This window comes from Dromaius novaehollandiae, chromosome 1, assembly GCF_036370855.1.
Source record: "Dromaius novaehollandiae isolate bDroNov1 chromosome 1, bDroNov1.hap1, whole genome shotgun sequence".
Classification (NCBI taxonomy): Eukaryota; Metazoa; Chordata; class Aves; order Casuariiformes; family Dromaiidae; genus Dromaius; species Dromaius novaehollandiae.
In genome coordinates this window covers 22,011,014-22,026,282 of record NC_088098.1, presented here as the reverse complement: position 1 = coordinate 22,026,282, position 15,269 = coordinate 22,011,014, and the positions used below count along the sequence as shown (strand labels likewise).

The following is a 15,269-nucleotide window of genomic DNA, read 5'->3' as shown; positions in this document are numbered from 1 at the left end:
GAAAATGACACTTCACAGCTAGACTGCTAGTAAATACACAGTGTCAGTGAAACAGGACATCTTTGCATCATGTCCATTGGCCTTGTCCATGGTTCATCTCTCCTTTTTACCATTGAGTGTTTTGTTCTGTTATTTGAATTCAGTGGAAGATGAGATTAGACCAAATACAATTACAAGGACAAAACAGCTATCAGAACCTTAGTCATGAATGAAGAGTGAAATAAAAATGCCACTTCTGCCAAATCCATGCAGTTTCATGCTGAATATGCTCCCCTGCAATTAGAAATTACCACAGTCAGTGACAACAAAATGGTGTTGTATGGTATTAGATGTAGAGGAGAAACAATCTAACATGTTCTACCAACTGTTCTATGACACATAACCTAGCAGAACCTGTTTGTCATTGCTGTAATGATGTTCTATGATTTACAGAAATGCTTTGATCCACATTGCAGTTTAATGATATCCTCACCCACATTACAATTTAATGATAGCCTTTAATGTTAATATCTGAGAACTGCTTTTAAATTAGATGTACATTCGGTCATATTGTAAGTGCAGACTGTCTTCCTCATTGTAAATTACTGCGTGCATCTTTCTATCTGAGAGAGAAGGAAAGAGAGAGAGTATCCAACCAGTCCTTGACTACTGTGAGTTATGGTATAGTTGGTTTAAAGAGGTTTCTTGTAATAAAACATGAAGAATATTGGAAATCCCCTTGCATGTGAGAGGTACTTGTGTAATCCAAACATGAACAGCAGCTGTTAGAGAATTTATTCTGTAAAGCAACTTTGAGAGGTCCAGGACAGGAGATAAAAGAATCTCTATGTGCTCAATGCATATTTTAATTTATTTGCTACCATACATAGTCTGTCAAGGGCTTCTCTGCAGATGACAATGGATAGGGCATGGGATGTTCAAGTCACTATCATGCTCTTTCTTGGCCCTGCCACCAGATCATAATATGTTCATCTTAAACTGCTTCTGTACTATGGGAACTTTATTTGGTACACTGTTGTGGCTCATTTTTACTCACAATAGTCTCATGGTGGGAAATGGAATCAGTCTCCAAAACTGTGGCATTTCTGCCCTAAGTGGGAAGAGTGCAAGATATTTTCACCACATAAGAACTCTGAGAAAAGCTTTGGAAACTTATTCTTAAACGTGAGTCATCCTGCACAGTCTAAATTTTCTTTGCATAACCAAATATTCAAGGTGGAAGTGGTAAAGCATCAAAACCAAACCAAATAAACAAACAACAAAACCCCAGCTTACAGGGTGCCAACTGCCCTGAATAGAAAGAGAGCCCAGGACAGTGCCAGAGGAGGTAGGAAAAGGATCATACTGCAGTGCAGAGAAACAGGGCTGTTACTGTGTTATGGCTCTGTGGGGATTCTGACTCACAGTTTTACATTTATGTTATTGTATGTGCATTTCTGCCTGAGGGGACTGTGGTGATAACAGATCACACTGTTTCATTGGCAAACCATGGTGAACCTCGGTTCTCTTCCCCCAGACTTTTGTCATTGCTTACATGTTCTCTTCAGCATGAGGAAATGTCAGCCCTATCAACTAAAAATAGGGCAATTGCATTAAAAAAGCATGTGAAAGTTCTGTGGTGTCCGCATACAGAAATGCTTGATTTGTAAGATGCGTCTACAAAATGCATAGGATCAACCCCAAATTTGGCTTCTTTATTCTTTCACAAGTTCAGAGTAGCCCAGTAAAGCTTGAAGCTACTTCTGTTATACTGATGGAGTTTCAAACTGTCTTCAGGCAGCAATGCTTCCTTATTATCATGTCACACACACACCAGAACTCAGTTCAGAGTCTTTGCCACCAAAATAATCCTCTTTTACCCCCTAAAATGGCAAAAAGACAATTTCTTTGCAAATATGGTAGCTGCTGCATTCGTCAGTATGTGTGTTACTTTGGTTTAAATTCTAATGAATCACATTTATGGAAGACAGAAACTAAACAAGACACACTGTATAGGAACAAACCCCATGAAAAACTGGAGGAACTACAGCAGGAAACTGCAAGTAATCAATAGAGGCTCTGTACTAGCAATTGGAAGTAAATATAAACCTAAGTAAAAGAAATGAGCAAGAAGGATGAAAAATACAGAATTATAACTCTGCAGCTATAGCCATCTATAACCTTTACTTTTTGTCTTTGTAACATATAATATGGCTTTTTCTTAATCAAATCAAATATATTTTGCTAAAGGAAGATAGTAGCATTGAGATGACAGGACTGGAAAACTAGCAGCTCACAGACAGATTTCTTGAACAGTCTTGAACAGGGTTTACAAAACCTCCAGCCTAGCAATATTCTCTTCTAAGCATTAGGTTTTCGCAGTATGTAACTACCAAAAGTAAATCATATATTTTTTCCCATTCAAAGATTCTTTTCATAGGTGACTCAACTAACAGAGGAATGATGTACTATCTAATAGAAAGAGTGAATGAGACTCTTCAGGAATGGCAAAAGACTCATGATGTTAAATGCTATCATAATATCAATGAGGGGAAAACATTTATCAGTTACTCCTACTATCCTCAATTTTGGATGAGTGTAAACGAGAGACCAACATTTGAGAAAGCACTAGAACAACTGCTGCAGAGGTACAGTATAAACTCTATTGCTGGCTTGTTTGTATTCTCATTGTATTCACAAATGTGTTTAACAGATTTTACAATTAAAGTCAGTAAACAATTAAGTATAATGTGTGCAGACCATATTGTGTGGTTAAAAAATAGCAGAAAATGACATCAGGCCTCTGATCAGGATGCCAGATACAGTTCACTGAAATGTAATGCAATGCAGTTAAAATGTTTGCCATCTGTTTTAAGGCAACATGTGTTGTTTTTTCTTTCTGGGTTTCAGATCACGTCCCCTTGAGAACACAGACCAGACCGTATTAATTGTAGGTGGTGTTCAGTGGCTTAATTCCAATCACCTGCAAATTATTCAAAAGGTGTTGAACAGGTAATGTTATGTACTTAATGTTATTCCAAGTCAAGTCTCAGTATGATAAATGAGAATCAACTTCACCAAAAATTTTAAATACAAACATTTCATTTGTTTTCTTACGGGTGTGCACTTAACTGATTTTGAAAGAAAAAAATTGCAGTGTCTTTTGATGTGTCTGTAAGTAAAATGCATGTACTTCTTTTTCATTTGCCAAACAGGGAAAATCTATCAAATATTTTGGTTATTATCAAATCTATAGGGATGGGCTTTCACCTGCCTGTGGATGGAATACATTCTTTATCACAGGTAAGCTACATGTATATTTGGAGTGCATTTTCTTGGAAAACTTGTCATTTCAGCAGTAATTTTGCTGTCTGGTCAAAATATGTTACCACTTCTGCTGAGCAAGCTTTAAGTGGATCAAAGAAAGAATAATGTTTGTATTTGCAAATATGGCTTGCTGATGCAGATTCAAACCAATTACCGTTAATTCATGGGTTCCACCATAATCTGAGAGCTGTTAGAGATGTCATGCTCAGTCAGCTCTTCCAAGAACTAAAAAAACCTCTAATATTAAGCCTGGTGCCAATGTTGAGAAATTGAGTTGGAGATAAGCAGATTGTTCTTTGTACCGCATAGAGCACAGACCCTCCTCAGGCTTACTCCATGATTATTGTTAGATCAGATTTGCTGGTCTAGCTATATTGCACAGCTCTCCATAAATCTATCTTAACTAACCTATTAAGCCAAAACATTACAAAGCAGCTGGAAAGTAGCAGTGAGTCTAGCCCGTTATTTATATGTTAATAGGATGTTACAGTCAGTTCAAATCATGTCCAGGACTCTCAGAGTAACAGATGGGCTCATTTTAATGTATTGTGTAACTCATTCAATATTTTTATTTACAATTTGGAGAGATTCTCTATTTATAACAGAGAATACATACAAATATGAAGCTGGGAAGTGCTGGAGGACAGAGCAGAGTAAATGTTGGCTATCACGGTTCATATATAATTCCAGCTATTCACAGGTGTTGAAAAGAGAAAATAATTAGCTGTTGTAGTTTGCATACAATACTATCACATTGGAGACTGGCATTCACCTATTTTTGCAATCATAACACATTGCTTTATTCAATATGTGATCTACTGTTATTCTCACCATTCTTTTAGCTATTGAGACTGCCTTACTAGATTTTGCCCATTCTTTCTTTCTAAGTTAGTACTATCTGCCTTGCTTTCACTGAGTTTCTTCCTGATTCCACCCATTTCCCTAATTTATGCAGATGACTAAATTAGGATAAATTAGGGAAATGGTTGGAATCAATGAGAGGAATTGTTTTAGCTCCTGTTGTAGTTTTCAGCAGAGTTAAGTCATAGATGGAAGAAGTAGAATTTTTGATACAAGGTAGGTGAGGCAAGAAAAGAGAAGGCTTCCCAGGATTGCCTTTTTCAGTTTCTTGCCCAGTAACTTCATAGAACTTGAGAAAACAGCTACAGTGTGTACCCAACATTCTTTCTCTTTTCAATATCCGAATTGTATGCCAAATTACCCATGTGGTTTGGGTGCTCTGGACTTGTGGATTACCCCAGCTACTCTCAAAGCCTTTCTGTCTGCAGCATCAAATACACTGACTTAACAAATTTATACCTAACCTTTTTTCTATTCGTGGCCTTCCTGCAATATCTTGAGAAATAATAATCTGTTCTTCAGTATAACCATTTCAAAGATTCCCATGGCACTTCACTCCTTTTTAAGCAACAGTCTCAATGACTTTGATTTGAAGCTGAACATGTCTTTTACAGGGAGATTTTCATCATTTCTTAAACAGACAACTTTGCAATAGGACATTTTTTTCTGAATTATACTTCATATTAGATAAATACATAATAAAGAAACAGTTACCCAGTAATTATATTTAAATAACATTGAAATCTTCCTATGAAGGAAGCTATATAATTACTGAAAAGTAATTACAATTACTGGTAATTAGATTTTTAGTTTAAATCTTATTTAAATCAACCTGATTTATTGTGTAAATAAGGGAAAAATGTGATGATTTTCTTATAACCATTTCTGTGCCATAAAACCCATTTTAAGAAACTTATGCAAAAATCTACAAAAATCTTGGAGTGATAGCTATTTCCTTGAGTTAATTTATAGTAATTCATGTCTGGAATAAAACATAATTGTTTTATTCGAAATACTGTTTTGCTATTCATTTCAATGGTAGAATACAACCTTTAAACAGTCCTTCTGATACTGCTTTAACATTGCAATATTTTGTCTGGAATGCAGACAGAAGTGCAAAACTTATGGAATGAAAACTTGGTTATTCTGGATACAGCAAAAAATTATGGTTATGAAGTTGTTGACACCTTTGTCGTCACGATGGGACGCTACAAAGAATTCCTGCAAGGGAAGTGTGGGTGTCATTTCCATGAGGTAATAGTTTACGTTTTTATCATTCTCATTATTTAAAAGAAATTTTAACTGCCTGGTCCTTAGAAACAGAAAAGTATCGAACAAGGTTCACACTATTGACTCAAAGTTAGGCCTGAATAAAAATCGCAGGGATTGCAGTAGGTATGAAGGTACCTGTCACTTGCCATTTGGTCTGGAACATGACCTGAGGACTGGCTAAATGTGATGTAATGGCAATGCCTCACAATAAAAAGAAGCATGCTCTGCTGAAAAGGTAACTAGTGTAAAAGGATAATGTACAGTTTCCAGGTTCTCATATTATTTGCTGTGCATTATATATTCCTACTGCTTTTGGATCTATTCAGTTTATCTGTTTATCATACCTCAGCCACACAGGTGTTTGTTTTAAGCCTTCTTGCCTGACTACAGACTAGAGCTGGTCAGCAGACTCCCATCAAACCACTGATATGTTTAAAATGGAGCTTAAAATAAAGACCTATCTTCCTGCGGTGTGTTTGTTTTCATGTGTCTGAGGAAGAGTTATCTGGAATAGTTATAATAATTGACTATACCAATGGAAGATGGTAGGTCATTCATTCTCATTAGTGTGAATACTTCTGTTTTCTTTTTTCTCTGAATGTCTATAGAGATTCTTTGTTCCATTTTACAATCATTAGAATGAATGAAATAGGCACATTGTAAAATACATGATTAGGGCAAATGAGGACATATTCTTCTGATGCTTCAAAGTTCTGGCTAGGAATCTTCACAAGATATTACAAATGACAAGAGTTCGTGGATTAAATCAAAAACAAATAAACAAACACATTATTATATCTAGGCACAAAATCAACGTGGAGGTTGCCAAACCAGAGAAAGTAGAGTTTGAAAAACAAGATGTTTAAAGTTCTGATTCCTTTAGGATGTATTTTGAGTATGTGCTGTATCTTTTCATATGAATGCTCTTCCCCATTAGCAAAAGAAGATTTTGTTTTGGTTTTGCATTTCTTGTACCTTATATGCAACGAATGAGGAAGTGCTTCCCTGGTTTAGTGCAAGAAGCCCTGAATGAAAATGGAGTGTTATTTCTGGTTAGTCAACTAAGCAGGTATCTTCTGCTGTAAGATTGATGATAGTAGTTCTGCATTTGATAGTTAAAGAAGCATCACCAATGCCACCATTACCAATGACACCAACTTGTTGGTACAAAAGACCAGTTCCTAGGTTCCTGTTATGAGTGATCAGTCCACTGAGAATCTGAACATTTCACTGAGGCATTAGCCCTAAAGAAGAACCATGAATATCACATTAGTCTCCTTGGAAACTAGGAAAAGTTTTGAGGAATAAAGGGGGTGCCTGTCTTTCCAGGTGTTTACCTTCTGAGTTCTAGTAAAAAACATTTCTTCAGTGAAAACTGAAATTATGCACTCAGGGATCATCAGTAACCCCTTCCTTCAATTCACTGGATCTAAGGACAAAGAAGCCTTCTAGAATCTCTATAGATAATGTTTAGTACAGTAATAACTTGCTTGTGATTCTACAAGAATCCTCATTCATATGAATTAAATATGGATTGTCTATTTAACAAAAAACTAAGAAACTGCTACAATTTATTCCATCAAAATCTGTTTAAGATGATAAAACTTGAACTATCATATCTTTCAGGAAGATTATATTTCTTCTGTGCTATCAAAAGAGAGATCACAGATCTTTCCTTAGAAAGAAATAAAGAATGCAACGAAATTTACTGAAAAGCTACAATTGCAGGAAAAAAAGGATGCAAAAGATGTCTCTTTGAAACCAAGACTCAATATATTTATGCTATTTCACAGTCAGCTGGGGGGTTTGAGTCTAGAAGGAGCTGCCAGTGGAAAGAAATCTCAGGAGTTTAATTACCAACTGGAATAATGACACAAGTAATCTGATGTATCATGTTGGAGACAGGAATCCACAAGTTATTTCTTATGGAGAAAATCCTAGATTTCTTTTATTAGAGTCATCAAAAGTACATAAATAACAAAAAAGACTGTCTACCACACAAGTGAAATGTTAGCCTTTTTTCCAGAATGATTTTAGGAATTTGTTTTCTGTTAAAACAAATTACTGCAAATAACAGAGACCACCAAATTTTTTCTGAATCTCTCAAGAGAAGAATAAAAGCCATTTGCTTATTTTGCCAAGTCATGCCTATTTTTCTGTAAGGCGCACTCTTAGCCATGGAATTCCACCAGGAATGAGGTGGAAGCACTAGTTTTTGCTGTGAAGAAATGTCAGGAAAACTCTGATGTACTTTCCTCAAAGTTTCATGAAGAGCAAGGGTCTAAAAATAGCATTTCCTTCATCAGACATGAAATCTTCTGTGGCTAATTGAACCTAGGGATAGTTTAAGACAAACAAATTAAAATTCAGGGTGACAATAGTAAAATTCAGACATAGATTCCAGAGTGTCCTTGTGGTGCCTGCTGGCCAAGCTCTTACCTAGTGAGAGTGACCATTTTCTTGTAGCTAGTGGATTCTATTTAATTCTGTCAGCCACAGCAGTAACCTTTAAATACAGCAGAATAAAAAAATTAGTAACAGTAAGGCTTTGAATATTCTCCTTAAACATCACAAAAAAGACAGTCTCAAAGGAATAACTGTCCATTGGATGATAAATGTGTTTTCAAAGCAGAGAGGAAAGCAACCAGGTGCAATTGGCTGGGACTCTGTTCCAGTACTGGGGTCACTGGGTTGGAGCACAGGTTTGGGAGCTTTATCTGACCGGTCTGATCTCATGTACTGAGTGTGACAGTCACAGTTGATTTCCACCTCTGACTCCTTATCATATGTTTGCAGCCCATTGCTGGGGCCTCTGTCCCTCTGTGGGACCAAACACAGCAGACATGTTTAGTTAACTGATCCTTTAATCTACTCTGCACAATACATTAGAGAGAGATGAACACTGCTCAGTCTAAATGAAGCTGGAAAAGGGGGATTAAATCATGGAGCAGATATTTATGCAATGGATAATCAGTCCTGTGGAGTAAATGCCTCCCTCCATTTCACCCAAACAGTTACACTGACCCTTTTTTGTCTAGAACCCAGATGTTGTTGTCTTCATGGGTCATTGCAGATGCTCACCATTTCCACAGACCTTTTGAGCAAAATGGAGAACTTCAAAGTGAAATATTTTAGATGCTTTGTATGGAACTGGGTGGAAAACAGCAGGGCGTGATCAGTCATCAACATTTTTCACACACTCCTCCATCATTTTGTATGAGCTCATGTGCAGATCTGGCCTTGCTTTTCAGTCTGAGGGATCTTAACAGAGAATATATGTTTCAGGGGAGGATCAGGGAAGAATTTGGCTCACAGAGTTGTTGTTAATGAGGCTTCAGAGGCCACTGTGCCTTGAAAGAGGCATAGATGTGCCCAGGAGAATCCATCAGCCACCAAAAAAGAGCCTTGGTTCTAGAGAAAAATAAAAAGAAAGTCCTTGAATGCTTTTGGTATCTCATTAATTTTAATAGTTTTGTCATCAGTTTATTTCTGCATTCTGCCAAATGGAGTTTCATCGGGTGCTGAAGCAGTTTGCACCAGGAAAATGGCATTTTGCCTCTGAGGCTAGAGCCAAGAACACTATGTAAAACCCCAGAACTTTTCATGTTTTATGAAGCCAGATGAGAAGGATTAAATCCATTGCTTTGTACTTTCACTTTCTTTCTCTTAAAAATGACCACCTAAACTCCCAGAAGACAGCACCCCTCTGTAAATGACATCTGAACTAAAGCACAGCTGTGTGGGAATGGGGACTTGTCATTCCGTACAGTCAGAAAACAAGAATTGAAATGCATTCAGAAGTTCTCATTTAGTTCTTGCTAGCTGAGCAAGTAGAAACCTGTCACCCCTATTCATCCTGATAAATTCTTTGGGTTCCTACCAACACACTTCAGAGGGCCTCACAATACCGTGATAGCATAGAAATCTGCAGATCTGTAGAACCTACAGTCTTTGCTCAGATTGCCAAGGGATCTGGACTTATTGGGTGATTAGACTGATCTGGGACCAAAAAACGTGCATAATTAGCACTTTTTGCCCAAACATACTTCTAGTTCTATGCATGCACACAAATATGATTTTTTTTAATTACCTCATTCTTCTCAAATGCTTATGAAGAAAGTAGATTGGCCAGTGTTTGTAAAAGACCTTATGGAACCTGTTTTTTATTCAGATTTATTCCCTAATTTAATGACAATGAAGTAATGAACTCAACATAGAAACTAGCAACGTCAGAATTTTCGTATCTTAATCAGTGGTTGGCTGCAGGATGAACATTAGATTGCATTCCTTGGAGATTATGCCTAACAGGAATGTGGTCTGGGTGATTGGTTCAAGGTGGCATCATTTCAGAACAGTTATGTGATCTAAGGCACTAATTTAGAAAAATGAACCTGCAGTAATTGCATGAAAACAAATAACTGCTCTTAGCTTAGCTGTATCAAATTGATCATAGGATATATTAATTTTCTACATGGCTAATTCTTGCTCTTTTTTAAATTCAGCCAGCTCCCTCGTAGTCCCTCTGCCCAGTCTTTCAAGCCTTTGCACATGTTTTTTCTTCACTCACAGTTAATTTTGTGAGTTGCTTCTGTCCATTTATTATGAGTTTCATTACATATGAACATTGTGTCTGAGTGATTGTTGTGACCTTAAATATACCTTGTATTTCTAAAAAAGCTACTATGCCTTTGCATAATGCATAAATATATTCATTAAGAAATACAGTCAATTCCTTCAACTGTGCACTGTGATTGTTATTTCAGCAAAATTGAAGAACATAAGAACTCTATCAAGTCAGCAATTTTTTTCTGTTTCAAATATAAGTTAGCCACCGGGCACTCCTTTTGCTGTAGCTATATTTTCCACTGCCTGAGTAGAGATAGTCTGTCCTGCATCTGTACCAGATTCTGAGATTGAGTCTCCCTTAAAGTTGCTTCATTCTGCATCAGTGATTGTGTAAGCATTGAGGTCAGGCCTTGAGCATCTCACGGTAGACCCCCAGTTATCAGGCTCCTGAGGAGCCTATCTTTCACTTTCTCTCTCCAGTCCAGTGAATGTTTGATTATTTGACACCAGTTAAACATGGTAATCCCAGGGATTCCCAGTCTGGGAGTCCAAGAAGGAAGGTTTTCTGCACTATCTCTAAGTTACTGAACCACACTGTGGTTATCTCAATGTGACACCTCAAACATCCAGGTTGGGAGAGATCTGTTAAAATGCACCTTAACCTCCTTCTTGGGGAAACAAGGTATAGCCCAGTTCTCTTCCCAACATGGAGCTGAGACAACTTGCATCAAGAGCTAGGAAATTCTAGCAGAGCTCATAGCTGAGACACAGCATAGGTTCCTCAAGAACTTGGGATCAGATCTGGACATGAGCTGTGAACTTGCAGAGCGTTGTCTAGATTTAAAACTTCCTGCAAGTCAGGGCTGTTTTGAGTTCATTTTTTTCTGACAGTAGATGTAAAAGCAAGTCGTGAAGTATGAATTTGATAGTTTTGATCAAATTGTCTTTAATGAAGATGAGATAGAGTCTAATACACTGAAGATATTACAGAATCAACCAAATGATTACAATGTGGCTAAGCATTTAGATTTCAGTGCTTGAGTGAATAAGATCTTGCACTTTAATTAGCATGTAACACAACAATTTGTCCCACTATAATAATGTTTGTAAGTAACTTGCTGCTCAAGGTAAGAGTATCAGCACCTGCTTTGTGGAGAACTGTCTCAACAGTTGTGTGCACGCAGCTGTGTATCCTTCTAGGTGCATGTAAAAAACATTCACATATGTCATTTCTTTTGCAGGTGGTGAAATCAAATCCCTCTGAAGAAAGTCCTCACATAACAATGACATTATCAAAGCACTATACACTGGGGAAATATATCAGTACTCAAAGCAAGCCATCACAACTGCAGGACTATGCAACAAATTCTCAGTCCCCATATCATGTCCGAGGTCCAATAAATCAAGTTTATTCTGAAATCCTTCTTAGCAGGCTCTGTGCAAGGAGAAGGAAGCTTGTCAGCAAATAACCTCTATTGGATGAAGCACTGGGACTAGAGACATGCCACTACCCGTGTGACAGGGGACCATGGTGAATTTATGACACACTTCCTTGAATTGTTGCACCCATACCAACAGAGTTGAAGATGTGGCATTTTCCCTAAAACTTTATGAAATCAAGATGTGCCCTGGCAGATCTGTGGTTTGGAAATGGAAGATGGAGAAATGCAAAAGAGAGAAGAGGGGAAGTTACTTGAACTGTTGCCAAGTGCTAGAACAGCTGTAGCTCAAGCAACTGTGTATTAATGATAGTAAAGAGAGAGAACTATATACACTTGAAGTATTTGGGAAGGACTGCTTTAGCTCTTCAGCAGTATCTAGTTTTCTATTTATAGAGTCACTGTAATATTTTACTGTATTTAGAAGCTGTTTACATTCCATTTTAAAGTGTTTTATTTTATGTAGACGTGTTCCCTTTCAATATCAATGTTTTATATTTTGACACTTGGTTTACACAGTTTGAAAAAGTCTATTAGCATTTTGCTGAGGACAGGAAATTTTGAATTCTAGCTTTTTTAGTGAAACCACACCTCATCTTGCTATCTTAGATTGAACAGAAGAGAGAGCTACACTATTTTTTGCACATTCTAATGTAGAAATAGGTTACTTAGACTTGAGACAGATTATAACTTTCTCAATGTCACATGTACCTTAATAGAACCTTATTTATGGTCCCAGTTTAGGAGAGTAGCCATGTTCAGTAAGACCGTCTAGCATGTGCTTAAGTGTCTGCCTTGGCCTATAAGCCAAACAAGTATTTTCCTGCATGGAGGTGCCCTTTTTTAATGATATTTTTTATAAAATAATTGCCAATGTATAAAGCTCCTACCATAAACAAAAGAAAAGTGCCCTTTGCAAGCACACATAAGAACTTCATAATCTGTTTTTTAATTTATCATGAGAAGGAGTACATGATGTGGTGGAAGCTCTGCATCTCATGCTTGACAGGGGCAGAACCTCTCCAAACACAAGTTTCATGCTATAGGCCAGCTACGTCATCAATGTTTCCACACCTGCTCTGGGTAAAATCCCAGGAAGCGGCTTTGCTACCATAGGGTGTCTGTCTGCTGATCCCTGGCCGTAATGTTGATAGCCCGGTGGGAAACCAAGTATGGCAAAGGCTCAACAGTAGGGCGATGAACTAATGGCCATAGAGAGTAAAGTCCTCTGAACATGTTAACCCCACCAATTATTGCTGTGCTTGGTCTCCCAGTCCCTTTAGCATTTTCCATTGCAGTGTGCGGGCCATGTCATGACTGGGAAAGGCTGCACAGTCCCCATCGGGACTGTGGCTGTAGCTAACTCTGACTACCTGACTGGGAGCAAATACTTTTTAAAAATCTGACAAAACTAAGTCCTGATGTACTTTGACATAATCTTAAATGACTTAAGAGGAAGCAGTGTGGCTTTGTGCAGTTAAAAAGCACCAGGAACAGTTAACAAGGAAAAAAAAAGCAAAAGAACACTTCAAGAATAAAAATCCAGTTCCGCTGTCAGGGAGCTCGCATTCAAGTCAGTGCTCTCCCACCCCATGCACTGGAGAGGGGAGTCAGAACCAGGAGAGTCTGAGTCTAGCGGAGGATCCACAGGGCTCTGTGGCATGCTTCCCCCTACACAACTTTTTATCCAACCCTCCACTAGCTTCTGCTGTCTTTGGGAAAGGAAGAGGCAAGCAATGTCAGTGAAGAAATGAATTACAGTGCAGAACCAATCACTATCTTACTAGCCTTAGCAGTACAGGGAAGGGCTGCCCTATAAAGAAAAAGGACTAGAAACGCATGACACCACATCTACGATTTGCCAAAGATTCTTAAATCCCACACAGCTTGTATCCTCATCTCAAGTATTGTGAATTCTTGCTCCTTCAGATAAAATATGTGGGGATATGATGGGAAATAGCTGTGCAGTTTGATTTAGATACCTAAATTAGAAGTCTGGCTTCCCCAGATGGTCAGAGGATCCTCAAAAAGAGGATCAGGCATAGCTAAACTAGGAGACCTCACTCTATATTGACAAAGCTTCTAATTTAGGCAATGACATTACATTCAGTAAGACAGCGTGAATATCTCCTTTTCTCTATAATACACTGCTGTTGTGCTTACAGTGAATGTCCCTGAACTTCTGTATGACGTTTTCCGTGACATAGAACTTTACATGGAAGAGAGGTGAGGAACTGTAGCTAAATACTGAAAATGTCAGCAGTTGGTTATGAGCAGTATTGTTATCTGAGGAATATAACTGTATGCAAATGATATAATATATAATATTGGGATCTGGAACTCTAGCATAACCTTAAAGTTGAAGGATTTAATATCATGCCATTAATATCAGCACATGCAAATTTTAGCCAGATGTCTTTGTTATTAAGACAATCAATGATAGGTGTATGACAATTCTGTTTTTAAGTTTTTTAGCTCATTTAAATCCACATGCTGTTGCTGTTATTTTCTGTACATAAATGTTCTTAAGACCTGAATTGGGTTTTTATGATTTTTTTTTTAATTAAAGACTATTGCTAAAGCATCAGCTATAATGATGAAAAGGAAAGAGCTGACTTGGTTATACTATAGCTGATATAGGCAAATGTGCAATTCATCACTTCCAGTTTCATCACGAAGATGGTTTACATGTGCTGTACACCCAGATGTCTTAATGTTGTTCAAATCTTAATATTATTTCAAATGTAGGAAGTTGAAATTTTCCTTTATTCTTTCTATTTTTAGTTATTCATAAGTGTGTGTGTGTGTGTGTGTGTGTGTGTGTGTGTGTGTGTGTGTCTACAAACCATTGGTACCATTTGCAGAATGACCTTTGTTTAAATGCACCCTTTGAATAATTTTTTTCTATCACTATATATGATCTGTGTAGTCTTAGGACTAAACAAAGGGAATACAAACTAAATCTAAGGTACCAAAGCACATTTTTCATTATTTAACTTTAAAGTATATCTAGTATCTATTGCTATGTGAAAGAAGAGACTGAGATTAAATCACATGGAAGTATCACTTGTTCATACAAATTCAAATTTTCAGACTAAGACAATAAAAGAATTGCTATGTTTGAATTCTAGTGAAAGCATGTGTCATTATTAATGTTTTACTCTAGAATTATCACATCTGCTATGACATTTTGCCTGAATAAGCATTATATCATTCCTATTACATTAGAAATGATACATAATTTAGGATTTTTTTTCTGTATATTTACCTTAGTCTCACTACTTGCCATGAAAATAGCAAAGGACCTAACTGTCAAGATCAGTTCTATCTCCTGATACAGCCATGAATTGCCCTAGAATTGGTGGAGGGATTGAAATAATCAGCCTGGGCAACAAATTTCAACAGATTTCCTTAATTCAACAAAATTTGCTTTATTTGCTTACCAGTATGTTAAGTTTATAATGGAACCGGGGTTTGCTCTAAGCTACAGGTAGTAAGTCCAAAACTATGCTGCCAAAAATAAGTACCCTTACAAAGAAAGCAGTAGTCTCAGCTTTCGTTGCATCCCAGAAACTTTAGGTGAAGCTGTAACATGATGTGTAACTGTCCAATGAGTTATAACTCATTGTTCTGTCTCATATAACTCTATAAATGCTGCACAGAGATTTGAGTGTCAGCCTTGCAGGGTAGACAGCCATTGTGATCAAGTCTATCCTAATAAATATCTTTAGAATAACTGGCAATAATAAAAAAGATTTCCTTATTTGTAGAAAAATGTCATGGCAGCTTTGTCCTCAGAAATGCTGCATTTCAAATAGCCATATT

General features: G+C 37.2%; 1 protein-coding gene across 1 annotated transcript in view; it reads left to right on the top strand.

Annotated features, from left to right (window-relative positions):
- Positions 1 to 14,574, top strand: part of CPED1 (cadherin like and PC-esterase domain containing 1) — a 153,016-nt gene extending 138,442 nt beyond the window's left edge. The window contains exons 20-24 of the mRNA XM_026113527.2: positions 2,407 to 2,627; positions 2,890 to 2,991; positions 3,195 to 3,282; positions 5,275 to 5,421; positions 11,247 to 14,574. Coding sequence (XP_025969312.2) covers positions 2,407 to 2,627; positions 2,890 to 2,991; positions 3,195 to 3,282; positions 5,275 to 5,421; positions 11,247 to 11,474 — 786 coding nt within the window. The 3' untranslated portion in view covers positions 11,475 to 14,574. The remainder of the gene's footprint in view (positions 1 to 2,406; positions 2,628 to 2,889; positions 2,992 to 3,194; positions 3,283 to 5,274; positions 5,422 to 11,246) is intronic.
- The last annotated feature ends 695 nt before the right edge of the window (positions 14,575 to 15,269 follow it).